Genomic DNA, 27,643 nt, shown 5'->3' with positions numbered 1-27,643 from the left:
TGAGAAACAATGTGAACTATAGCTCTCAAAAAACAAGTTTGCCATTAGAAGCCATTATTTCCAAGTACAGAAAAAGGGACAGTTTTGCTCAAAGAACGAAACTTCTCCACCTCTATTTCCAATGCAAAGCAGCGGGTCCTTTCAACCAAAACAAACAAAAAAACACAAACAAACCCAGGCTTATGTTAACAATATCTTTTTTAAAACCAAGGATTCCAAATCACCTCCTGGGCTCAATGTTCAGCCCACATTTTCAACAAATTTCTTTTTAAGGTCTCACTGCAAGGAGCCTAGGAGGGAGCTAGAGCATAAAGCAGATATTCAATGAGTATTTATTAAATGACAGAATCCTGTTTATGTGATACAGACTTTTCCTAGCCTATGTGATAATGGATCTTTTCTAGCCACTACGGTATGTAGGTAAGAAAATTGTTCTTCCCTTATTGTAAGACCAGACTCAGGAAGTTATCAGTCCTGCCCTGCCATAATAAGAACAGTAGTAGACGGCAACCTGCCATTAATATATATAATTAATAAGCATAAATAAGACAAAAAACAAAGGTGATTGACAAAATACCTGCTGGGAACCACTAGGGATTTTGAAGGACCTCAAAAACCAGGAACATTTCTGGTCCAGGGGCAACACTTCCCCATTGGCCAAAGGCCATGGTCCATAAGCTCCAGAGTCTTGGCACACGGGAGACACGGTTTCCAGCAATGAGACTACAGTATGGCCATCAGGAGAGTGACCAACTAAATCAGCAGACAGAAAAGATACACTATTCCATCTCAGTATGAACTTTCTATATTAAGTTGGGCAACCTAACCCTCATACAAGAATGGTGATCAGCATTCTGACCAATAGCTATGATTTCACATATTCTGAACCATCCTCAGACTACAAACCAAACCACACAGGACACAGATCTTAACTAGGAAAACATGATTCCCTAGGCCAAGCCCCTCAATGTGTCAGAAAGCCAGGCTACAAACTCTTCATCTGCTAATCTGAAGGGACGGGTACGTAGAAGTTCAGCAAAATGAACTCACTGAGCACTGGGCAAAGGAGGACAGTTCTTCCTGTTTCAGCTAGACTTGAACTAGCTTAGAGCACAGAGGCAGCGACCCTGCCATGCGAGAACCGCAGCGTACTTGGTCATGAGTAGTCAGCCAGATCTATGTGTATAATGGTGGAGGTGGGGAAGGAGAGAAGACACACAGATTCAATGAGTGCCTCCTCTGTGCCAGACCCCACAGGGTACTTTACATACATGCTTTCAATAAACCCTCCTAGTGATTTGACAGTAAATACTATCCTGACCTGAGTAATAGACAGTAAATACTAACCTGGCCCAGAGACTGGCCTTGTCTTGACCAAAGACACATGCCAGTCAACAACAGCAGAGTGCGTTAGTTTGCAAACCAAAGTCTGTTTGATTCCAAAACTCTTTTCTGTCTAACGTATCACATGGTTTCCCAAACAGAGGAAGAAGTCCAAGGATTTTAAGGAAAATAAAAGAAAAAAAATACCTGCTGAAAAAAAAGCCAATCAACAAATATTCACGGAGTCACGGAGTGAGGAAATAGCCACTCAAACTGTTAAGATTTTGTTGAGCACACACTCTCTACCAGGGCCTGGCGCGAAGGCTCTCTGAAGATCTAATCCTCTCTGATACCACCTACTCACTCCCACCTCCTCTCTCTTCCTTCCTCACCTTCCCCTCTGTTCCACCACCTCATTCTACGTTTCTCTCTCCATCCTTTCATCTACCTGTTTTGTTCCACAAATGACTTGAGGCGGTTTGAATAATGGACAATTTAAGTTAAAATGTAAAATCATAAAAGTTAAAGCAGGCAGGAAAAGAAGTTGAGGCCAGAGCCACCGCTGGTATAAAACTCCTACCCTAAAGTTCTGTGGGTTGCTAGAGATGGACTATACTGTGTACGTGAGCTCTCCAAGCCACCAATGCAAAGGAGTAGAGAAGTAATTCTATAAATCAGATAGCAACAATTGCTTTAGAGTACGGACAATTGAGAAAATGTTGTTCCATTCCATTCCAGACTTCAATCATTTACTCAACATGTTTTTAAGTATCTACCAGAAGTCAAGGCCTAGGGATATGATTATTAAAAACACAGCCCACTGAGTGCTTGAATATCTTACATGCAGTTTGCCCGCTAAGCAACATTCACGATACTGCCGCCTTGGTGGGATCAAAAAAAGCCTCAGAATGTATCTCTCCTGAACAGTAGGAATCTATTCCACTTCTGTTATTGCCAAAATCCCTCTAGCTATTTTAGGTTGCCTGGTTGTAATTGGTCACACCAATGTTCCCACTGACAAGGATAATATTCTAATTGGTTGTACTAAAGTTCCAATAGCCGTTCCAGTTGGTCACGGCAGGGTTCCAATTGGTTACACTAACATCCTAAGTGGGAGTTCCAGTTATTAGTGATTATATTCCAGCTATTATATCTATTAGCATATGCCTCTACCTTTCATTGTCCTTACCCCTCATCCTTGTCATTGGTAAGTACTGTCCTACTCCCTGAATTCAAAATCAGCCTTCAACAAGCTCATCCAGTCCAGCTCCACTTTCCATCTCCAGGGACACATGGTCCCCAGCCACTATTACGTGTTATATTCTCTATCATATGTGTCTAAAGAAGATTTACCCTACATTTTCAACTGTTCCTTCTCCTTCCAGCATAAACTGAATCCCGACTTTTGCAGCCTATCACATACCCTTCCCAGTCATCTCAAGTGGAGTCCATCCTGTTTCGACAATCCAACTTTACCGGACATGCTTCCAGACCACTACTGTCCTTATTGATCATCTACATCTGCCCTCCTCTTCTAAAGTGGTGCCATTCAGTTACAGCACATTCCAGAACCCAAGACAACTTATCCAGAACCCAAGACAGTCTCTCATTTTCCTCAGGGCTTTTTTCTTTTGATCAATGGTTTCTCTACCTAGTTTGGGCACATTCCTTCTCCTCAGTAACTTCAACATCCTTGTTCCCTCCTTGTTAGTCTTCCAATATCCACTCTGGTTTCACCTTTCTTGAGCACAACACCAACAGGTTTGCTTCCACCTTGCCTCAGTTTCTCAGCAGGATGGCCATCACCTTAGCCATCATCTTTATCCAGAATGCATTTGCTCTGCTTCTAAAATCTTCAGCTCTGATACAGTCTCCTTTGGCCACAGTCCTCTAACCTTTCAAGTTTCCCATTTACAGACTCAAACAATCTTTCATTTCTTCTACTGTGGCCAATACTTACCTGTTTTCCTAGTTAATAAACTTCCTTTAAGTAGTATTTGCCTCCTTATCCATTCTATACCTGAGGTCATTTCAAGTGTATCATATCTGCACCAGAAAATTCCTCATTCCAGTTCATCCCTACCCTTAGACCTAAAGTGCATTTGCTTTACCAGAGCCCAGTCCATGCCAAACCTCAAAGTCTTTTGTCTATGTTTCTACTCCCTGTGGCCTGAAAATTGCTGGTAAAAGACACTTGATGATGCCAATTGGTTTCCATACAAATTTACGCTATCTAATTAGAGCTGATCTTCCAATACCACCTGGCACCCTTGCGTTCATCTCTGGTTGGTTCCTTTCAGAGATTGTTCCAAATCTTTCCCATTCTCCTCCAGCCATAAACCTTACCCTTTCTTCCTCTTCTCCTCAAATAACCTCTCCTGTATACTGAAAAGGTATTTTAAATATTTATTTTTGAGAGGGAGGGAGGGAGGGAGAGGAAGAGAGAGAGAGAGAATGTACATGCAAGCAGAGGAGAAGCAGAGAGAGAGAGAGAGAGAGAGAGAGAGAGAGAGAGAGAGAGACAGGATCCAAAGCAGACTTTGTGCTGACAGTGGAGAGCCCAATGCAGGGCTCAAACCTGTGAACCATGAGATCATGACCTGAGCCGAAGTCAGACGCTTAACTGACTGAGCCACCCAGCCACCCCCGGAAAGGTATTTTAAAATAATCTGTTCATTTGTTGAGCTGACATCCCTTTTTTCAAAATCTCCTGGAATCATCTCTCATTCATGTCTCTTAAATCCATGTCTTAGAGCAAGCAAGTCCATGTCTCATGTTGGGTTCTTTCACCTTTAAGAACCACTCTCAAGCCTAGTAAGTTTCCAGGTTGCACATAGAAAGCATATGTTCAAGGACACAAAGATTCCAGAGTGTGCTCTGTAATTACCCCATCTGACCCTCCTTCCCATTGCTGACTATCTCTCAGTCTCTAGACTTCATGTCATACCCACATAGCTTGATGTTCAGGCTTTCAAGTTACCTCCCCGGTCAATCGTTAGTGTTTGGCTGTGATCTCTGAGTTCTGGTCCGGCTTCTCCTTCCAGCCGGTAAGTCTGAAGGACGAAGGACGACTACTCACATGGTCCTCGGCTCCCCCTCACCTCTGTCCTGACTGTGAGGAAGTTCCCACCCAGTCTGTGCTTCACAAGGGTAGGACCATTAATCATCTACTCTGACAGGCATTTAATCTCTTTCACCATCAGCTCCCATTCCTCAGGCTATAAACATGATCAAATTTCTGACATTCGAAAGAACTTTCCCTCTTGACCTTGCCTTCCCCTTAAGCAACCATCATCAACTCTCTTGTGCTCTCGCTAGGCAAATGCATGTTCTGTGTGCACTGTTTCTATGAATGCACTCTCTCCTCATCCCCTCCCTCACCCCTTCCCAGTCAAGTTCTAGAAAGAATAATCTAACCCTTGCTGCCTCTTCTTCCTCACCTCCCTGTCTGGATGCCTGCAACCCAGATTCTGCCTTCACCAGGTAGGGCACACAAACAGTTCTGGTTCTGGGGACCAATGTCCCAACTTTCAGACGCAACCTGTACTTCTCAGCTTTCAAACATTTAACTCTTCACCCACTGATCAGTGTATGATAACACTTGCCATCCCATCCTTCCTTCCAATTTCCTGATCTGTCTTTTTTTTTTTTTTTTTTTTTTCTTCTGTCTCTTTTGCTAGCTTCTTTTACTCCGGTCTACCCCTTAAGAGAAAGGTTGTTGGATCCCTAGCTCTCAGCCTAAAGACTGGATCCAGCCCATTTGTCTGGAGCATGAAGGCGAGGCTTGTTCCCTGCTCCAACCTATAGGGTAGATCTAGCTGGGAGTCTCTCTGAATCATGCAGCTACCATAATGTGGGGGGAGGTGAGGTGTGGGGAGACAGGGGGCTGGAGAGAAGGGGGACGGGTTTCATAAGCTGCATTAACTTCTGCTTTCCCAATTGTTTCTGGGTTGCCTAGGGACAGAGGGCAAGGGGAGAGGAGTGGATGGTACATGAGGCAGGTGATTTTTGTTACTACAAACCATGAAACTAGGTAATGAAACTTTAGGGGGAAAAAAACAAAAAACAAAAACCAATGAACAAAATCATCACTCACCCCTCTCACTTCACCACTACCAGTAACCTCTTCCAGAAGGGCAAAGACATCTCCTTTCCTGGAGATGGAAAAAAAACTTACATCTCAGAGAAAACCATCATTTCCTTTTTCCAAAGCTCAGTCTGAGACTGGAGCTGATAAAAAGAAGTGGCCTTTCAATTTATTCTCTCCTTAAAGGGCCACATCTTGAAGCAATTACTTCCATCTTTAAGTGTGGAACATGACCCAGGGAGTTACTGACCAATGACAGAGGACTGGAGCCAGACTGGCAATCTGAAACCAGAGTGAAGGAAGGGGCCATGGAAAGACATGAAAGGAAAAAATGCATCCCTTTGCTCTTTGAAGTAAGAGGCCTAGGCTGTGCCAGAAAGCCGCTTTCATGAGTAACACTGCAGTGAGGGGCTTGTTGTCAACCTGGGTTCGAGTCCAGACTCAGCCCCCACTACGGAAACCATCTCTCTGGAACCTCAGCCCCCTTATCCGTGAACAAAGAACACCTACTTTGCATGGTGGTATGGAGATTCAACGTCGAATAAGATCAGCTTGAAGAAAGCAGTTATTTCTGGCTCCTACATCTCCCAGGGGGCAGGTTTGGGGAAGAACTGGCAAATCCTGGTTTTCTTCAGTCACAAATCAGGTGTCTCACCTCTGAGACAGAGTCGTGCTTCCACAGAATCAGGGGTACATAGCTCTGTTTACTATTCTTTTTGGGACAGAGATACCCCTTTAAAGGCAGTCTTGGAAAATTTATCTGCCAGGTGCTGACGACACTTTTGAGTTCATAAACCCGGACACATTGTCCTTCACTCAACTCAAGGGCAGGAACTGGGTATCTTAGGCCCTTAATCCGCATGCTCAAGATCTTTTTTTAATGTTTATTTATTTTTGAGACAGAGGGAGAGCGTGAGTGGGGGAGGGGCAGAGAGAGAGGGAGACACAGAATCTGAAAAGGCTCCAGGCTCTGAGCTGTCAGCACAGAGCCTGATGCAGGGCTTGAACCCACGAACCGTGAGATCATGACCTGAGCCGAAGTTGGACGCTTAACCAACTGAACCACCCAGGCACCCCATGTGTGCTCAAGATCTTAAAACTGATGACTTGTGAGAGAGTTCGGTTTTAGCAAAACTGAAATAACAGCTCTAAGAAGTGGGCAATATGGAGCCCATATGATCATCCCTGTTCTCACTATATAAGAACACAGGTTTGACAACTTTCCTGGATCAACAGAAAGGCACGTAGACTGACTCCAAATCCCAGAAATTTGTCTTTCCCCACCTCACCTGAAAGACAGCCAAAACAATGAGGATGCCTAACACCTGGGGCTCTAGGTCAGGTGGGAGGTCTGAAATCGAAGCTGTTGTCCTTCAGGATTTCCCCAAAGTTTGGGTTCCTCACAAGGAAGTTTGCATCCTTTACTTCCTCCCCATTTGGCTCTCCTAGCCTGTCCTCTTTTTGACACTGAACATTGTTTCTGCTCTCGACATTGGTTACATCTGTAAACAGCTAGTCTCTGGAAAGTGCTCCATTTGGCTGTCAGCTCTGTATAAAGTCTATTATCCACTAAGTAGCATCAGCTTCTTCCTCAAAGTCATCATCCTCTGGAGAAGGGTCAACAATCAGAGGCAGAGAAGTTTGCTGTGCAGGGCCCTAATAGACTCCAGAGGCCACTTTAGAAAAAGTCACCAGGGACCTCAATGCATCAGCGGGGCCATGGAGAACCCGCTCTGTGGTGTAGATTTCGTCACCAGCACGGTCTGAGCTAGTTACAACAAGGATATGGCTGGTCCATGCCTATATTCTCAGGATGCTAATTCTAGACAGCCCAGGGGTGCAGCTCTCAGAGATGCTGGTAGGCAATGCCTTGACCTGCTTAGGATACAGAAGGCAGAGGTCAGCCCTGTGAGCTCTGTACCCAGGCCAGACTGTCCCAGACCTATGAAAACAAACCTAGGCTGCGGCCTCTTGGAGACCCATTTATGGATTTCCTGGAAAATCCACACCTGTTCAGGGAGTCTGAGACCATCCCTGAGTAGGTGCTTCCAGAGGCAGTCCCCAAAGAGGCTCAGAGGTTCCTCTTTGCCACCCTGAATTTTGCAGGGGGCTGCAAATATATTTTACCCTCAAATGCATCCATCACCTATGTGCTGCTCACGTAGACCGGCTGGTGCTAATAGTATTTGGTTCTGGCTTGCCTCTCTAACCCCAAGGCCTTCATTCACGCTCTTCAGATGGGTTAGTGCAAAGAAGAAAACAGATGGGACCTGAGAGATCAGCACTCAGCAGGGACAGGCTGAGGGGTGCTAATTCCCTCCCCTCTTGGGCTCCTGCTGGAGGGAGGCGGACAAAGCAGCTGTGGAGAGAGATGGCTCAGTGGGGTTGCTGGAGCCTATGTAAGCACAGGGCATGGGCTATACTGGTTGGGTTTGGGTTTCCTTAAGTCCTCCAGGAGCTATTCCAGCCAGTGGAGGGGGTTAGAGGCTAGAGCAGGGGTTGTAGACTACAGGTCTGCGGACCAGGCTTGGCCTGCAGGTATGCATGGTGTGGTTCACACAGTATTTATTTTTTTCCCTTTAAATTAGTTGCCAATGCTTTAAAAATAGACTTATCTTTAAATCTGGATTTCCCACCTGCTGTGAAGAATGAGACTATCTTACAGCACCAGGCCTACGTGGGCAGTCAGCTAAAGGCGGGGAGCAAGTGCCTCCTTTAGACAAGGCCACTCCATGTGTAGGCGTAGTGCTCCCAGGGATGGTGTACCCAAGGGCGGTGGCGTCAACAGGCAGTTGTCAGAAGGCCAGGCCTCACACTGATTGGGAAGGGGCCTCACTCAGAGCTCCGCAGGCCTCAGAGCAGGAGGCCAGGCTTGGCTCAGAGCATGAATAGTCTCCAAGGGCTGGCAAAAAGAGGCAATTGTTTGCGTCCCTCCTCCTCCTCAGGGCTGGGAGTCCTCCTAGTTCCTACCACCAGAAGCCAAGAGCCCTGCGGTCCAGGATATCAGCATCAGACAAGCAAGTCCCTGCCTGTCCTCAGTTCAGAGGACACATGCATAACATCCTGTAAGCTACAGACGGCATTACCTCAGCACCATGGGGCAAGAAGGAAGTGCCTTTTCAAAGAGCATCAAGCAGATTTCAGGAAAGGACTGGCATGTGCCACAGAGGGTTCAACTCGGGCTTCAGAGCTGGGAACCCAAACGTCTCCAGCTCAGGTACCACCAAGCCCAGCAAACACACAGGTGGGAGCCGAGGCTCAAATAAGTCCCGTGAGTTGAACTCAGGAGGTGCCAAAGAGGAGTCTTCCACACTCCCTTCATTTTATCCTTGAAAGATGGAGGGAACACAGTGAACGTTATGAGCATAAAAATAACCTGGGTAAGTTCAAGGGAAGATCTTTAAACCTGAGAGGTGACAAATAAGACCTACCACACTCCAAAATATACCAAGCCAAGACATCCACCTCTGTGGCACACGCGAACCACAGGCCTGATACCTCACCCACAACACAAAAGATAATTGATCTTAAGACTTTTTCAAAAGTCTAAAATCCAGTCCATGGGCTGATGTTTGAAGAGCAAGACAGCCTAACCAGGTGGAGTTGGGAACCGACACCAGACTCCTTGACCCAGAGACGCTGACGAGGGAGCAGAACCACTGCACAGAGAGGGGTGTAGGGCAGCCCTGGAAGAGCAGCCGGGACAGGCGGTCAGGTAGCTCAGGCACCAAATGCGGCCATGCTCTGACCTCCGATCCCGGGGACTGCCACCAGGCAATGCCTTCCTGAAACATCAACCTGACGTTTTCCAGACACATTCCCTTCCACATTCAAATCTTCTTTGTTCTCTGGGGTTTTGCAATACTCCATCCCCACCTCAAAGCCATACCTCTATCACTCTTTGTGAAAATGCTTTCCCGCCCTTTGAGAGCTTTCCATTTTCTTTCCTGGTTTTCAAAAAGAAGACCAAGCTTAAAAAAATAAACTCAACTCCTCCTGCTACTCAGGGAATAGGATGAGCAAGAGAAATGCACACAATTTAAATAGAAAAATCAAATGGAGCCACGAATGTGGTAACTTATTAATCAGAGATGAAAAGAAAGCAAACTAGAAAGCATACAGCTTCTGAGCTGTTGGAACTGGTTCCATCTAGTTGAGGACATCTACACAGAAGTACTGGCTTAAAAAAAAAAAAGTTCTTCAAATGCACTAAAAACTAAGAAATACTTGGAAGCAAACGTTTCTCCTAAGACCAAAGGTCAAATGCAAAGCCTGTGTTCATTACCATTCTATTAAAATGCTATTTGAATTTTATGCTGATCATGACAACAAAAAACATTCGAGCTCTGGAGGAAAGATTACATATAAGCAGCCATCTACTTGAACCCATGCATGTTAAGGGACTGTCATTCTTTAAATAATTAGTGAGCACCTCCCATGCAACAAGGACGATTCCAGGAACTCCAAAGCATAAACCGTGATTGAAGTTTGTGTGTTTGTGTGTGTGTGTGTGTGTGTGTGTGTGTGTGTGTGTGTGTTTCCCAAAATTGCTGAAAATATAAGAACCATTCAAGGAAGTTAGATCATCTTGATAGATTTCATAAAATTTCTAATCAGCCTCTCAAAAGATTTGGAAAAGCCTGAATAAAAACTCAACACCCCTTTCTAAAAATTCAGCTCATCATTTACCATACGGTAAAATCGTTCAAGGGTAGAAAAATGATTATTTTACTTTCCCTTCAAAAAAAAAAAACCTCTCAGTGATAGTATACAGTAAGATTTAAAAATGGAAAAAACTTCACTCTGATGCTAAGCATACAAAATCAGAGAACCAAATCGTATCTGTGGTGTGCAGAGAGCTTTGTAAGTTACACCTATACCTGATGACAAGGAAGATGAAAAGGAAACAAGACATTTACGAGTTTTAATTGAATGGGATGAGAACAGCTCCATTTTTCATGTTGACAGCAATTAAATTACATTAAAATATTATGTGTGTAATACATTTTACCAAAGAAGACTACGCAAACTGGGAAGGGAAGAGGGAGGTGGGAAGGGGGCACACAGGAAGCTAACCAACTTCCTAAAACCCCAGATGCCACCAACAGTCAAGCTGTGGCTGGTGTCAGAAGGGTGACTTTGCCAGCACAGCGCCCCTGAACCTGAACCTGGCTAGATCAAGTGCCACCTGGGAATCTGTCTAACCAGCTCAACAGGTTATTCCTCTCAGGCCAGCCCTTCTCGCCCCTCCCTGCAAAGCTCAGTTGGGGCAAGTTTCACCTGCTGTACAAACACCACACGCAGAGCACCCAGCCTACCTCCAGGCAAGATGGGGGAGTGAGTAGTGAGAGTGGTGACTGGACACAGCGACTTTTAACACATGAGCTGCGTTATAACCCCAGGGCCTTCAGCCCTCACGCCCTTACCTGTTGAAGCATCTCTTCGGCGGCATTGAGTTTCACCTGGTGTCCTTCCAGGCACACCTCCAGGTCCCGAATCTTTTCTCCTTGTGCTTCCACTTGGTCTGTGAGGACACTCACCTGCCCCAGGAAATAAAGCAACGGTAGAGGAGCAGAAATGGCTCACCTACTGCTGGGAAACCATACTACTGATCCGTACATAAAAATGCCTTTTCTTTTTGGCGGGCAGCAGGTGGGGGGAGTGAGTGTCCTGGATGGAGAAACTCCAGCTGTTTTCTTACCTTGCCATTGCCTAACTGACGTTGTCACATTTCCTGCTCTTGACACACTCCAGAGAAAAATACCCAGCAGTCAGGAGAGCTGCCTCCGGGCTGGACTCCCGCTCCTTAGTCCTCTTACAGAGCTCGCTCTGGCAGTCTGGACCTCAAGGCATATCTCTGCCGGCAGGCCAGGGCTCTGCCACCTCATGTGGAAGAGCAATCCAAACTCCTGGGGAAACTAACCAATGACCTTACCTCTCTCATAAGGGTGTGAGGGCTGCTCACCTATCAGGCGAGTGTTCTGAAGCAATTAAGGAATGTGGGATGTAAAGGGCATGTATTAGCACCGACAAAACTTGGCTCCAGAAAGGTTTTTGTGCTTCACAGGCCAAAACATGATTCTAAGTCATAACACACACATGCCACATTGCACATAGAGTGGCAGGAAAGTCGTCTTTCTAAAAATCATGGAGAAGATCTCTTGGGATTAATAAAGATCCATTTATAGGAAGTCCTTTAAATTATACCCTAACTACATATGGAGGATTTCCATAGTCTGCTCTAGTAGCAAACTGCCCCCAGATCCTCCCTTTTATTAAAAAGGTGCCTCAGAGCAGGAAGATGAAGAAAGAGAATGGATGGCCTCCCCAAATAAAGAAATCAATGACTGGTAAATTAAGATCCTTTAGACACTTTTGGTTTTCAACCAATGGTTGAGTCATTGTCATTTACATATAGATTATCCTAAATGATTTCTCAGTCTGTAAAGGAATGATAGCTGGAGCATGAAGGAATTAATGTAATTCACTTATGAGCGTTTAAATAAACTATCAGTTATAGGGGCACCTGGATGGCTTAGTCGGTTAAGCATCTGACTTTGGCTCAGGTCATGATCTCGCAGTTTGTGGGTTCAAGCCCCGAGTCAGGCTCTGTGCTAACAGCTCAGAACCTGGGGCCTGTGTCTGGGGCCTGGATTCTGGGTCTCCCTATCTCTCTCTCTTTCTGCTCCTCTCCCACTCATGCTTTCTCTCAAAAACAAACATTAAAAAAAAAATTACAAAGCTCCCTTTACAAAGGAAAAAAAACCCCAAATGAATACTGCTACTTTAAGCTCTCCATTTTTATGTTCCCAAATGGATAATGAATTATTGAAACCCATTCTTGGAGTTGATACACAGTGTACAAATATTCCAGTTATAATCCAAAAACAGGTGCCTTCTGCCAGTTAGGCCCATCTTGAACACAAACCTTTGAGGTGGTTTTTTCAATCCTCATGACCCAACACTCTCAGCAGTCCTGGCCTTTTATAGCTACTAGCTCTACTTTCAAAGGGGTAGGAATCCAGAGGGTGGCCTTTCAGAGCTCCCTGGGTTTCAGAGTTTCTGTTTGGGAAGGTTGCGTTATGGTTAATCTTATTATGAGGATTAACACATATCATCTGCACCACACCTCAGGGCCATGCGCTGGCGGTACCCACATGACTATGTGGTCCCCAGCGTTCCATGCCCTGTAGCTCAGCTGTGTGTAAGACTCAAGACATGCAAGGCTACGGGCTCTTTACAAAACTTTTTTTTTTTCCTTACAAACTTGAATACTCAGTAGAAAGATCATGGAGAGAGGCAAAGAAAATTGGGACAACTGTATAAAGATCCTAGAAGGTGACCTTTATTCAATAAAAACAAATACTTTGAGTCCCTACTCTGTGCTAGGCATAATTTTAGGCACTGTGGGGAATACAGAAGTGGAAAAAAAGGGAGGGGGTGAAAATCCTTGTCTTAAAAAAATGACATTCTGATGAAGATATATAAGATTTTGATTTTAGTACATAGGCTGCCAAAGTGAGCACAGAAGATTTTGTGTGTGTGTGTGTGTGTTTTAAGTATTATGAAAACAAAGTAATTTGTTATGTGTGATTTGCCTCGTTCTTCTCCAAGTAGATCTAGGAAAACATTCTGGGCCAAGTGATTGAATTAATTCAGTCTGGCTGAGCTGCCTTGTAAGTTAACCGAAAGGCTCTACCATGTTGAGGGTCTAACCGGCTCCATGGGTCACTACAAAACAGGGTGGTCACCTACGAGCAGCTCTGAAAGGCTGTTCACAAGCTCCTGGAATAGAAACCACTAGGATCCACTTCTGACTTCTGTGATTAGTTTCCCATGTGTGTTAGGACTGGAAATAAGGATTCTTCAAGGATTCAGGGTTAAAAATTTTTTTTAATATTTTATCTTATTTTTGAGACAGAGAGAGACAGAGTGTGAGTGGGGAGGAGCAGAGAGAGAGGGAGATACAGAATGCGAAGAAGGATTCAAGGTTTAAAACAAAACTGTGAATGTCAAAGAGAACATTATCACAGAGGACTTTATTAAATTGTGTACCTTTAAACAGAATGTGTGGTTTCAGCCACAAAGGTTCCTGGTTCAAAGGTTTGTGAGTTCATACTTTTTGCCACAAAATTTCAAATTGGAAACTCTGATCAATTGCTTCATTGGGATGGAGTTTCAAATTACACATCCCTCAAAATATGTGCGATATAACGTGCTATATAATCTGCCCCCTCCTACCTCTCTGAAGGTAGTTCCTCCCCACCAGATTTCTTCACGGTCATCAACTCCAGCCACACAGACCCTTGTTGTTCATCCTATACACCAAGCACACTCCTTGCTCAGGGTGTGTGTGGGGCCAGCCTCCCTGCCTGGAATGTGCTTCTCTGGGCATCCACGGGGATCCCTCCTCCCTCGCTTGCTTCAGGACTCCTATCAGGGAGGTCTTCCCTGACTACATAATCCTTACCCTGCTTTCCTTTTCTCCATAGGATTTATCACTGTCAGAAACCTTTTATGTATTGGTTTATTGGAGAGACACCCCCCCCCCCGAAACACACACACACATTCTGTAAGAACAGCAACTTAGTTTATTTTCTTCACGGCTGCAACCCCAGCACCTAAAACTAGTGTCTGCCAAATTGCAGTCGCTTACATATACATATTTAATGTTTATTATATATTTTTGAGAGAGAGAGAAAGAGAAAAAAATGAGCATGGGAGGGGGAGGGGCAGAGAACAAAGGGGAACAGAGGATCTGAAGCAAGCTCTGTGCTGATAGCAGAGAGCCTGATGCAGGGCTTGAACTCATGAACGAACCATGAGATCACGACCTGAGTCGAAGTCAGATGCTTAACCGGGTGAGCCACCCAGGTACCCCTCAAATATTTTTTTAATTAACAAATTAATGGGAAAAAAAAGATATAAATTATATAATTGCACATTTGGCCCAAGCTTATTTAAAATAGGGACAGGAAAAAAAAAAGAAAAGGCTAGGGAAAAAAGGCCAAAATGTTAAACTCTCTTTTTGACTTCCAAAATTCCTAAAATAATCATTCATTACTCTTACATTCATAAGATGAATAAGATGAAATAGAAGGAAAAAAGCCAAATAGCCTCTTAATTCCAGTGCTCTAAGCTAAAGCCCACAGTGGAGGGTTCTAGAACCCTACCCTGCCCCCTCTCCCAATACACTACCAGCCCTGTCTACCACGCTTCAAGATTTTGAAGGAGCCAGGACTGGAATATGTCCTTTCTGATCCTCCAAATCATCAATCACAGTGCCTGATACATACCAGGCACTGAACAAATGCTTGATTTATGCGTTTGAGAGTGAACACAGCAAAGAGCCCCTATCACAACAAAAGGCCTCATGTAAGAATGCTCAACTTCATGTCCTGCCAAGGAACAGGAGTTTTCAGAACTGAAATGTTCCTTTGACGATCTTTCTCCATAACAAGTTTTGGAGTTCCTTTCTTTGAGGCAAGAAAGTCATCAAAGGCTCATTAGCCCATGTTACCAGCTCCAGGGGATTTGGCCTCAAAGTGATCAGTCTAGATCCAGCTCCAGACGATTTGGGCCTGATCCTGTCAGCATCCAACCTTACATCCATATTACTCATGGCTGTTTTATTAGAGACATGAGGACACATCTTATCTCCCTTAGAAAATTCCTGGGCTCCTAGAGGACAGGGCCTCATTCATCAGCCTGGCCACAGAGCTTCCAGTGTACAGGCTCAGTAGTACAAGGATGAGTAAAGGAACACATTCACGGCCCGAAAGCCAGTCCAGCGTTTCACTGTGGCCTCAGTGACTTTCTGCTTTGTTTCAGGAAGAGTCTATTTAAAAAACATACACTTCAGGAGCAGGATAAATCCAAAGGGAAAAAAAAACCTCTTGTACTTCCCTTCCACTTAGGGCACCTACAGAGGCGGAGGTAACAGGATAAGCCGTTTCCCATGAAAAAGGACCCACCTGTAAAATGAGGGACTCCTTATCTCCTTCTAGACGTGCCAAGCGTTCCTGGTACGTTTCATTACTAGCAGCACCGTGGTGATTCACCTGGGACTAAAAAGGGGGTAGGGGGGAAAGAATTACACTTAAAAGGTTGGGAAAACATCTTACCAACTTTAAAACGAAGTGTGTAATTTGTGAGGACAGCACATGCTGGTTGCATGTGCAAAACCACCCACCTAAACAGGAAGCCACAGGATTTCAAAACTACTACGAGGAGGACCATTGAAAGGTGCGCCTTGAAAGCTGGCAAAATCATCCCCCCACCCCGATGACCTCACCCTTGGCCAGGAAGGCCTGAATGGAACTCCAGACCCAGTGGTGCTTGACTTGACTGGGCGTGTTGGGTCTGGTTTAGGTGGAGGCACAGCCTGCCAGACGCACCAACTGCAATGAGGCTACTCTTTGCGGAGGCCGGGGAGCTGGTACCATTCACCAAGGAGCTATGTGGGAACAAGTTCTGCACAGATCTCGGTCTCTCCTAACTCTCACACCAGAGTTCTCCAGACCCAAGGCACACCTCACGGCATGGAGGCCCATCCTGAGCACCGCAGGGAGCACAGAGGATGGGGGACACCAGCCACAAGGCCCTTCATCCACTCACACATGCCTTCCAGGAGTGGCTAATCCCTCCCCTCCATAAGGGCTCTAGCAGGCCAGGCTGGCATGCTGCATGCTTACTTCTCTCGGTTCTCACACTACAGGGGAAGATGAAACATCCCACGAAGACCCCAAATGATAGCCAGAGGGACCTCAAAGGACTAACAGGAAACAGAGAGATCCAGAAACCAGAAAACAGCATAAAGGGAGAAGAAATAAAATGGCAGATGGGAGGCAGAGTTCATAAAATGCTCTGAGCAAGAGACAGGAGGCTTCAGTCACTTTTTGGGTGTATCTGACCTGGTTATAAGCAGGGAAGAGGGAGAGAGGTGGCTGCTAATGTGACTGAGCTGGCCCAATGCCACCAACACTCCCTTCCTCCATGCTTAAAGGAAGGCCGAAACCTAGAGGCCCAGGGTAGGCCATTCAGGGGCTTGGCAGCCTGAAAAAGCAGATCTGATTGCTAAATGGGGAAGTGACAATCATCAGAATCTGGGCTAGTCCAGAGGAGTAAATGCTCTGAGGTTTATGAGGCAGTCTCCTCATTCCAGAGGCAAGTCATGGTTTGCAAAGGAGTGGGTCAGAGAGGAACCCAGGTGGAGAGGTGGGCCCCTTCTCCTGAGCCCATTTCCCCACATTCCAACCTTCAGAATGGGCTTGCCAACCCCAGGCTAGCCAGGCCTGCAGCACCCGCCTCGGCACGACTGCCTTTCACTCCAGCCTCTCTCCAGTGTGCATCTTGTTCATGGTTGTGGAAGCTCTTTCATACCAGAGACAAAGGGCCTTAACAATCACAAACGACTTCTTTGTGTTCATGGCAGTTTATTGTTGCTAAATTAATTCTGATCCTCATATGGTCAAACTCTGACTAGTACACAAGGATATAATTACAACCGAAGTATTCTCAGAACCTAAAACGAGAGGAAAATAATTCTTAACAGCAGGTCAAATGCTTCTCTGTCAATGAACTCACATGATGGTGATTTTCAGGGAATAGCGAGAAAAGGACCCAGGCACCCAAGGGAAGCTGTGCACGTCTGATCCCACTACCAAAGTCGACACACGTATAGGGCCACCCACCCCTGGTAGCTGCCATTTCTCCAGCAGGAGGTGAAGGAGAGAAGACCAAAGGGAAGACTGCAGCAAGCCACCACACCACTGTGCCTAAGTAGGACCCATACAATCACCCAGAGGCACAGCTGTTTTTACTAACTGGCCAAAAAGCAAGTTGATGCCATAAGTTCAGTTAATACCCAAAATGCACGCCACAGAGTCTATAACAGATGACAGAAGTAGATTAAAAAACAAACAAACAAAACAAAAAACGAATCTGGATCCACTCTAGCAGCTGAAGGAAAAAGACGAATATGGTAAATAAAGTCTAACTGGGAGAAACAGAACTATTCCTACAGAATGGAGAAACTTTCAGATTTTCAGAGACTCTATGCAATGGGATAAACATCCCAATATCCATGATGATATCCTCACTGTAAACAGAGCCCAGGAGAACTCACTGCTTTGCTATGATACCCTCTAAATAGATCAAAGGTTAAGGGATCATATAGGCTAAAGGCCAAAGCAATTCAATGGAGAACCAATGCAATGTGGCCCAAGCAAAGGACAGCAGATCTATAGCAAGAACTTATATAGTACTAGACATGAGCCAGGTGCTATTGACTGTACTTTGCATGCCTTAACTCTTTTAATACTTCCCATAATCCTGTAAGATGAATGTTATTTTGATTCCATTTTGCAAACGAAGGAACTGAGGCACCAAATGTATGAACGAGGCATACGTGGATATTTTGCCTAACTGACTACGTGGGAAATTAATTTTCTGTTGTAGGTTAATTAAAGAGATCAAGTACAAATTTTGTTTTAGATATTGAGACTGTATGAAATTTCACTTAAAATAAGTTTTAAAACACTATCTGAACCTAAATGTCCATTAATAAAGGAGTGGCTAGAAAAACTACGGCTCATCCATATTGTGGACAACTTGTGGCATTTCAGAGCATGAGGTAGGTATTTATGAACCATCACAAAAATATCAGATATCTTGGAGAGTGAAAATAGCAAGATCCAACGAATCATACAGTGTGGTATTAGAAAACAGTACTACACAGCTCCGTGGGTATATGGCAGATGTATGAAAATAAATAGACCAAGTGTCTGGAAGGCTACACAACTCAGAACAGTGCTGTCTCCTGGGGATGTGTCTGGGCTACAGAAAGCTGGGGGTGGGAGGTTCGGTCAAGGTGGGATTTTACTTCATCCATAAACATTTTTGTAAGAAGCTCAAATATTTTCTTGAGTAGTTAAAATACATTTTAAGATCTAGGAACACTGAGTACCAACAACAGTGGTTTCTGGTACTTGCTTCCTCTCATAGCAGCCTTGAGGGGCACACCCTCTCCCCCAGCAGTCACACTGGTCCACGTGATGGTAATCCTCATGGCAGAAAGGCACCTCCCTTGTCTCAAATCATGCTTCTAGAGTAATAGAGCATCTTCCTATCTTGTTCAGTCTACCAAAATCACTTCTGCTCTCTAGCAAGCTTTCAAGAAGTATTAAACAGCAGTGAGATGGAGAGGACATCCCAGACAGAAGTCTGCAGTATCACCATTCTTTGCTTTTCCTGACATACAGAGCCAGGTCTTCACAATATAGAAAAGATTGAGGTCTTGAAAACTGCAGTCCCTTAGAAAGGCACAGACCAGGATAAAACACCATCTCCACTTGAAGAGCCTGAAAAGCATCTGAGAACAGAACCAAGAAGAGGATTATTTTAGAACTATCTCGTTGAATGCCAATATTTATCGGCTGAAGGTGAGGATTTCATTACGGCATAAAAGACACATGGTTAGGAAAATGTCATTCCAATTATTCAGAAACATATTCAAAGAGAGATGGGGAGGGCCTGGGTGGCTCAGTTGGTTGAGTGTCTGACTCTTGATTTCAGCTCAGGTGGTATCTTGTGGTTCGTGAGATTGAGCCCACGTCAGGCTCTGCACTGAGTATGGAGCCTGCTTGGGATTCTCTCTCTCTCCCTCAGTCCCAACCTCACTCATACTCTCCCGCTCTTTCAAGATAAACAAAACAAAAAAAAAGAAGAAGAAGAATTAGGACACAGTTCTGTCTTGTCCTACTTTAAAAAGAGTTTGTAGGGTGTTGGGGTGGTTCAGTAGGTTAAGCATCTGACTTTGGCTCAGGACATGATCTCGTGGTTTGTGGGTTTGAGCCCTGCATTGGGCTCTGTGCTGACAGCTCAGAGCCTGGAGCCTGCTTCAGATTCTGTCTCTTTCTCCTCTCTGCCCTTCCCTCTCTTTCTCCTCTCTGCCCCAAATGCTTGGTTTCTCTCAAAAATGAATAAATCTTAAAAAAAAAATTAAGAAGAGCTTGTTTAATCAGAGGGTATGCCAGTTTCCCTAATTCTAACAGTGGAATTGCAATAGAAGACTCAGATCAATTTGCAGATCTGGGTCCCTGAGTGACTCAGGTTTGGGTGTCTCTGAAAACTCTTGTCCATGTTCTCTAGGAGGTAAATCAGTGATAGAGTCGCTGCTCAGCTCTCCACACCTGAAGTTGGACTGAGAGACCCATGCTGGCAACCAACCAAGGGAAAATAGTCAAGTCAAATTCTGAAGGGTGCTACATGCTAAATTTCTATTCCTCCACACTCTGGCACGGCAGGGGAATTTAAAGGAGAGTTCTACCCTGTTCTACTCTATCAAGGATGCTCACACTATTGATGAGTAAAAACGAAATTATTTCTTATTTATATTCAACTAATGAGGTTAGCCCCTAGGCTAGATCTAAAAGACTGCTGATGTACTACTAGGTAGGATATACATCAATTTGATTTTCTGTTTTATTATTTCTACAAATGTGACAGAAGAAAAATGGATCTTCTCATTCAAATTTGCTACAGTCAGAGATGTTCCTGAATCTATAACTGAGGTTAGTTACCTGGTACATTGTGTGGGACCAAGAGATACTGTGTGGAAGCAAGGTATCTGTGTACTCTATGGAGGTGAAATGGCAAGTACAGATTGACATTTCCATGTCCTCTTGCATCTTGACAGAACGTCACAGTGAAACATGCTCCCTCTCTCGTATCACAGAACTTAACAGAATGGGGAATTCTTCTTGTATGTATGTTGTCAATAACTGAGTAACTTTAGCCAAGATTATTGAAGCCAAACCATCTTTGCCTTTATCAAGGCATTGCTCTCAAGAGTCTGGGAAATCCATCCTCTAAAAGCCAGAACTCTTGAAGGCAAATATGAAACACAGTCCAGAACTTTCAGATCAAGCACTTCCTGAGGCCTTGAGAGTGATGTTACTGTGAGTCCTCAGGAACAGAGAAAACACAGCACTTTGACTCTGGCAGGTTATGGATCTATTTTTAGAAGACCCCAAATGCTATTACTTCTAGGGCTGGGCAAGCATAGTATAGAGCTCTAATAATCAACAGTCTAAGGTGGGGCTATTTCCTAAGCCATTATGAAGCGGAAAAGAGAGGCTTTAGGATGATTTAGCAGCCATGTGGGGTGTTCTATGGTTGGGGGTCATGGAGTTGATCATAAAAGTTAATCAGTCTCAGTGATTAGGAGGGCAGGGAGAGGCGGGAGAGAGGACTGTGTGTGTCTAGGAAGGAGAGCACTGACCAGACAAGATTCCAGCATGGATAGTCTCTACATAAAAGGAAGTTTGGGCCAAACAAGGACACTAGTCTAATCTAGACTGAGTCCTGCCTCCACCTCTCCCAAAGGTTGGTGAATAAGCCACTTACTCTTAGTAAGTTCCTCATGCACAGAGAGCTGAATACCAACAGACCCAAGAAATAAAATAGGCTCTCCATATCTTGGGGGTCACTGCATTTTAATTAGGGATGAGATTATCTGGGGGACATTTAGAGCCCCCAAAAGAAACTTATTAGTTATAAAAAAACAAAAAACAAAACAAACCAAAAAAACCCTCCAGACTAGTCAATTTCCCTCTTGTTTTCTTGTTCGGGGGGGGGAATAAAAGACGAATACAGAGAATTCTTCTGAACCCTGGAATCTACTGTCTGTCTAGAATAGGCTGGGCCATTACCTTTACTGTAACCACATGGCACAGGTGAGGGCTGCCACCTTCTTAGAGATATTCTCACCCCTCCCAGCCACCTGATCTAAAGCATGGATGGTTGAATCCTTTTAAACTGAAATTTTAAACTTGGGAATAGAAAATGGTAGTGGTTGTGCTAGAAGGTTCTTACGTTTGTTAGTAGCCATGTCCTCATTCTGTGGAAGCAGCTGGTTTGCGGAAGTCAACAAAGAAACCAACATGCATGGAAACACAAATAAAAGCCAAGAAAGAGACTGGTGGCATTCTCATCTCAGATTCACGTGGTCTCAAGGCAGTGAGATTTCTGCCCTTCCTGTTGGTTCCCTCTTAACCTGCACTGGGTTCAAACTGAGTTTCTGTTGCTTGCACCCGACAGCCCAGTCTCATGCATTTGTCTAAAAAGGTACTAAATCAATTGACCGAAATCTACTCCTTTGAAAACAAGAAAGAATTCCTGTGTTTTGGATAGAATACTAAGTTACAAAGAAATTCTGCTTACTGCTGATTTCCTTGAATGGGCAGTTGAGGAAAGAATGGTCAGTTCTGAGCCAACTATAGTCAATACCAGGATCATTAGCGAAAGCCAGTGTGGCACAGAGTATGTCTGTGTGGGATGCACTGGGATAAAAATGGCACTCAGTCTCCTTCATGTGTGAAATGGAAGACTTCCTATCTACCATCTGTTGGCCTCCATTAGTTCGCATGTAGAGAAAGAAGGTTAAGGCAGGAGATAATACAAGATGTGATAGACCCATGGGTATCAACTGGTGTGTGTGGGGGGGGGGGTAGTAAAAATAAATTAAAACACAACAATAAATAGGAAGGTAAAACAGAGCTAAAAGATGTAAGGGTGAATGAGAAACGAATAAATAAAGGGCAATAAGAACATGAAAACACCTAACTGCCATTTAAGAAGTTATATTGAAAGACTGACATGTCTGTACATGCTGTACAAATGTGAGGTCTGGGAGCTGGGGGGCCAAGAGCTGGGGTACCCACACCCACCCTTTGCCCATCTGGAATTCAAGGCAGGGGATCCCTGGAGACTTTGTTGTGGGCTTCCATATGCATGTGCAGAATTCCTATAGCCTCCTCCTACACAGGCATGACCTCTGCAAAATGACAGCTACGAATGTCTAGGAGGCAGGGCTGTACTAACCATGTGTACTCTTAGGTAGGTCATCTCATTTCAGGTTTTCCTATCCTTTAAATGGAAAAAATTATACCTCACAGAGCAATGTAGAGGGTCAGTTAGGTCATTAAGCCTCAAAATCTACAGGAATAAAGGCACAGAATGTTCTTTATAGAGGGATGCTCTAATATTTCCTGTCTAATACAAACAGCTTTTGAATGATGGTGGAAATATGGAAATCATTTAAACGGCTTTGTTTAAGCTAAAAGACCCAAGTACGGTTACAAGCAGTTCATCCCTTGTACTGACAGTTTTAATTAATTCATTCTTTTTGTTCAAGAGAACAAAAAGGCAATGTTTCTGATTAGGACACCTATGAAGTATCTGTAAAGATCTGTACAAACAGCCCAGGGGAACAATAACCAAAATATCTTCAGGCTATAAAGAAAGAAAGAAAGAAAGAAAAAAGCCCAAGTGACAACATAGAACTCACTGCTATCTAAGAGCTCTGGAATCATACTTGTGGTGTAAACAGCTGAGGATGTGTCACTTTTCCATCGTCCCTGAAAAGATGCCCATGCTTTGAGTCAGATCTACAGGACCACAAGTTTTTCTTCCTTGTGAGCATTTTACTACATATTGTAAGTAATATGTACTACATACATTACAAAGGAGCACAATGAGAATTTCAATAGCTGATAATCACCAATCATAAAAACTTGAATTTTTATTTCTGTTCCAATCTGGAAGTCAGGTCCAATTTAAGTTAAACATTAGCATTCTAGCCAAATCACCCCTGGCAGCTTCCCCAGAGCCATCACCCTCTGACTCTAGTGGCTAGTTAGATTCCATGATGCTTGCTCACTCTTGGCTGGCCCCTCCATTGTAGCTTGGCCAAGGAAGAGCCATGTTAGGTCTCTGCAGAGGTCTGGAGAAGAGTGCTTGATGCCAAGGCCAGGAGCCATGCAGAATCCCCAGGAGGACTCTTTCTCCTCCCGGCCAGATTCTACCAAAACGGCATGCCCTTTGCGTATGGTATGGTCCCCTCTCAGGAATGCTGGGTAGGCCACTTGTACAGTATTCCCCTGACTGGTACAGGCTAGAAGACCTCCTGTCAGCATCTCACTTCTCTGAACATGGGGAAAGAGCTGGTTCCAGAACAGTCAAGTGGGGCAGATGAGAGGTCACATGGGGGTATCATGGGGCATGCAAGCATGGAGTGTGGGCAAATCCTAAGGCTGTATAGTGTGACAGCTCTAGCCATCACGGTGTTATTCAGAGCCAACAGCTACTTCTCAGAGCTGCTGCCTTGGGCTCCAAAATACATCTGCCCCCATGTTTTGATACCAAGATCTTCAGTCTTCACAAGGTAAAGTCACATTTCCTTCAGTGCTTCTAATAAGCTGTGAATTCCAGTCCCCTCAGGATCCTGGCCACATTTCAAATACTGTCCCAACTGGTCAGATCATTTTATATGATGGCCTCTTGCTTGTAAATACATGAAGATTTTGAACAACATACTGGATAAGGCTCTCCCTTCATTAGTCATTAGGAATGTGAGATGACGTGTTTTTAGCTGAATAAGAAAACAAGGGAAAATGTGTAGTATTTCCAGGCTGCATAGTCAAGAGGATTTTATCAAATCCAGAAAACCAATTTTAAGTGAGTCATAGCTGCCAGGCACAGAAGAGAGGTCAGAGTCACTCAGGCCAGACTTCAAGCTCAGAAGTACCACTCACATACCAAACTTTTTAGAAACTTGAAAAATGTAGACCTTAAAAATAAACGGACCAAAAAAAATAAAAAGTGGGTCATGAGGCAATACTCAATTCCTGTTACATAGTTCAGGTTACCTATCACCAAGGGAACCAAGCAGTAGGAGTGTAGGTGGGTGCTTCTAAATAGGAAAGTCTCCCTAGATTTTTTGGTTAGGGAGTTAAAGGTTTTCTGTCAGTTATTATAAAACCAACTGTTCCCAGGACCAGTTCCACCTTTTCTAGGCAAAGAATAGTCAAGCCAGTTTACAATCTTTGGCACAGAGTTAAAGAAGTTTCTTCCAGATGCAGTAGGAGTGGAGTGCGATCAGCTTCTTGACTACTCAGAGTCCAACAAGAGAAATCCCATCCTGACCTTGACCTCTTTAGGTCTTCCACCTCCTGGTTTCAATTATATCTAAGAGGAGGATAAATGTTGCTGGTAGAGGTGTCACTGTCAAATGATCTAAATGCCCACCTTCGAGGGAAAGTAAAGCAAAGTTCATAAATAGCAAACAGGTTGGTCAACTAAAGTTCATGTAATCACACATTCTTTCTTCACTTATCTATTCAATGACTCAAATATTCCTGAATACCTACTAGGTGCCACACTGTGCTAAACAAATGATTCATTCCCTGCCCTCAGAGAGCTTTGTAGTCTGACAGGGAGATGTGATAAGTATGGTCATAGAATAAGCCAGCAGCGGTGGTACAGGAGAGGGACAAATGGATTATACCCTCAAGGGAGAAGACAGGCTTTAGAGTGGAGTCACTGCTTGAATGAGCTTGGAAAGCTATGAAGGAACTCCCCCAGGAAAATGGGAGAGCAGAATCTCTGGAAAGTTTTCCTAATAAAGACTACCCATAAAGCGATGACCATCAACTACCCTTCAGACACTCTGGTTTCCCCCAGACTAACACAGAAAACAAAAGACCATCTACCTATAAGCTCCCTAATCAAGGAGTTGGTGTGATGTGCATGATGGCTCCTAAATGATCATCCTAAGGACGATCTGGAGTGAAAGAAATGCACTGGATTTACTAAGATCTTGTTCCAAAAGTATAGCCTTGGAGAAGCGTGGTCCCCACTACAAGCTCTTGATCAGGTGGCTGGATACAGAAGGGACCGACAGTGTTGGGCTGCAGAAGAAGTGGCATTTGTAAGTGCGCTGGTATCTTGTGAAGGGAGGACATTAAAGCCAGGGGGATAGTACAAACAGGAGGTTCTATGAGTGGTGCACTTTCCTCATCTTGCCAATACCAACAGACACACTGGCTCATTGTTATTAGTAACATTTCAGGGACAGAGGGGTAGCATCAGGTGCTGGGGCTGGGGTGGAGAGCATGCTGTGACTGGAGACATTAGAAGTAAGTGCCCAGTGCTTCTTGGACTGTCTGGACACTCTGAGGAGCCAACAGTCAAATCAGCATGAGACAAAGATCCATAGGTGGAAAACACGGGATTAGGTGGAAGGCCAGAGTGAGGAGCTGGTTCTCTGGTCACAAGAATCCTGTTAACCCTATGAAATTCTCAAATGGGAATGAATCCTGGGGGAAATGGATACTAAAAGTTGCTAGGGAATCGGAGGCAGTGAGAACATTATAGAAGGAATTTGAGAGAAGTCATTCGGGACAAAGCCAGTGTGCAGTGGGTTTGGAAATGGTCAGGAAAGAGTAGAATGGTAAGTTTTCAGCCCACTCTTTCAAGATTTCTGATGGGGAAAGGCAGACACGTTATCAGGCAGCCTGGAGAAGCAAGTACCAGGTCAAAGACAGTCGTGATTTGTTTTGCTCTAAGAACAGAGGAGAAGCATTTTCTGCCAAGGACACGGACGAGCAGGCAGGGCAGAGGACAGAAGAAATGATCAGAGGCACAAGAGGCTGCAGAACCAGACTAGGTCAGGAGGACAGGATCCCAAGTTAGCCTTGGCCCATGAAACAGAAGTTGAAAATGTTGGCTGTGAACACAGTTACATTTTGTGGTGAAGGGGAGGGAAGGGGAGAAGTTCATCTATGGGTGGCTATTTTTCCCCCAGCAAAGTAGGTGGTGACATCAGTTGAGAGGGGAGAATGCAGGGAGGAGTCTGGGATCCCCAAACACTGCTGCCCACCAGGGAGCTACCAATGGCTGTGCTGCTCTACATGATGCATGAGCTTTTTAGCAAGCAGCCCCAGTATGATGTCACCTTGTTAAACCCTGCTGGGAAAAAGGCCTGAGGGCCTCTCCAAGAAGCTGACAGACAGGAGTCACGGGTGCCAGATGTCAGAGATGGTAGAATTCCAGCTCTTATACTGAAGAATAGGATGGTTGGGCATGTTGGGTACATTGACTAAAAACGGGATGTACCTATACAAAATTGCAAACAGCTAGAACCCTTGAGTAACCATACCCACTGTTATCCTCCTCGTGGTCTTGAAAAACTTCTCCACCAGGATCATGGTGGGCATGTGGCTCTGGAGTAACCAAAAGCTGCCAGTTATGGTCCAGATCATCACCACCATAACTAATGCTTATGATGGATTTCCTAAGCACTTTACCTACATCAAATTATTTATCCATATTTTATGGTCAAGGTGATTAAATCCCAGGGAGGTTAAATCAATCATCTAAGGTCACATAGAGCAGAGACGTGAACCCAAGGAGCCGGACCCAGGGTGGGTGTGGTCAGCCAGTAGGAGAGACTTTCGCAGAGGCTGCTGCTTACTTCTCTCCCTTGCACTGGGGTCCAACCACAGTGCAAGGCGAGTCAAGGCCTGAGCTAGGATGCCTGTGTGTCTGTTAATCCTTGGAACCTGTAGCACTTCTGGCCCAGGCTACTGGATCAACCATTTGAGTGCCAGAGGACACAGAGTGAAATCTCGCATTAGCAGTTTGAGTTCATCCCATATCCTACTCCAGAATGCAAGCTAACTGCGTAGGGGAGCCACGGTAATTCCTTTTCCTTTGTGACTTTGGGCTGGAAGTTGGCTTAAACACTGAAAGTGCTAGAAGCCAGCAGCAGTGTGAAGAGGCTGACGGTGGTGGCATTTCTGTTCCTGGGAAAATAAGCTCCACTCCTCAGAGGGCAGTGGGTGGGCCCCATAGACCCTGCCTGGAGCTATTTTTAGGGACTCTTTTCACAACGCTGTGGGTTGGAGCCACTGTTCTCAAAGCAGGGCAGGTGTGAGCTGTTTGTCGGTCAATCAGGAACCAAACAGCTGAGGGGCAGAGGCCCTCTGGATGCTTGTGGCAGGAGATTCCCTTGTCCCTGGGCTCTGTCTGTTGGAGCTGGAGCTGGAGGAGCAGCTCTGGCCGGCCTTCACTTAGCAGCCATGGCCAAGCTGGCCAGAGCCAGCAGTGCTGGGGCCTCTGGTTACTCACAGCGAGCCGGGACACAGCCGCCCCTCTTAGGTCTTTGGTTTGAGACCTGGCATGGAATGCAGAAAGGAGTGGAGAGTCGTAGGAACCAATGGCCTGACATGTGCTGCTAGAAGAGAACCAAACTGGTGCCACTGTTCCACTTTCAACCCCCGCCCTCTAATTCCTCATAATGGCCAGTAGGAGTTAATGGTTAGTGAAGGTCTCTCCCATGCATGGTACTATGCTAAGCATTCTACAGACATTATCTTACCTGACCCTGTA

The 27,643-nt window shown here is 44.9% G+C and overlaps 1 protein-coding gene across 1 annotated transcript in view; it reads right to left on the bottom strand.

The window, feature by feature from the left end:
* The window catches only part of PPFIBP2 (PPFIA binding protein 2), a 144,934-nt gene that overhangs the window by 50,209 nt on the left and 67,082 nt on the right, over nt 1-27,643 (bottom strand). Inside the window, 2 exon segments of the mRNA XM_007083180.3 lie at nt 10,837-10,950; nt 15,385-15,477. Of these exon segments, the coding sequence (XP_007083242.2) occupies nt 10,837-10,950; nt 15,385-15,477 (207 nt within the window).

Source organism: Panthera tigris, chromosome D1 (genome assembly GCF_018350195.1).
Source record: "Panthera tigris isolate Pti1 chromosome D1, P.tigris_Pti1_mat1.1, whole genome shotgun sequence".
NCBI lineage: Eukaryota > Metazoa > Chordata > Mammalia > Carnivora > Felidae > Panthera > Panthera tigris.
Note: the sequence above shows the minus strand (reverse complement) of the source record. Positions and strands in the feature narration are given on the sequence as shown.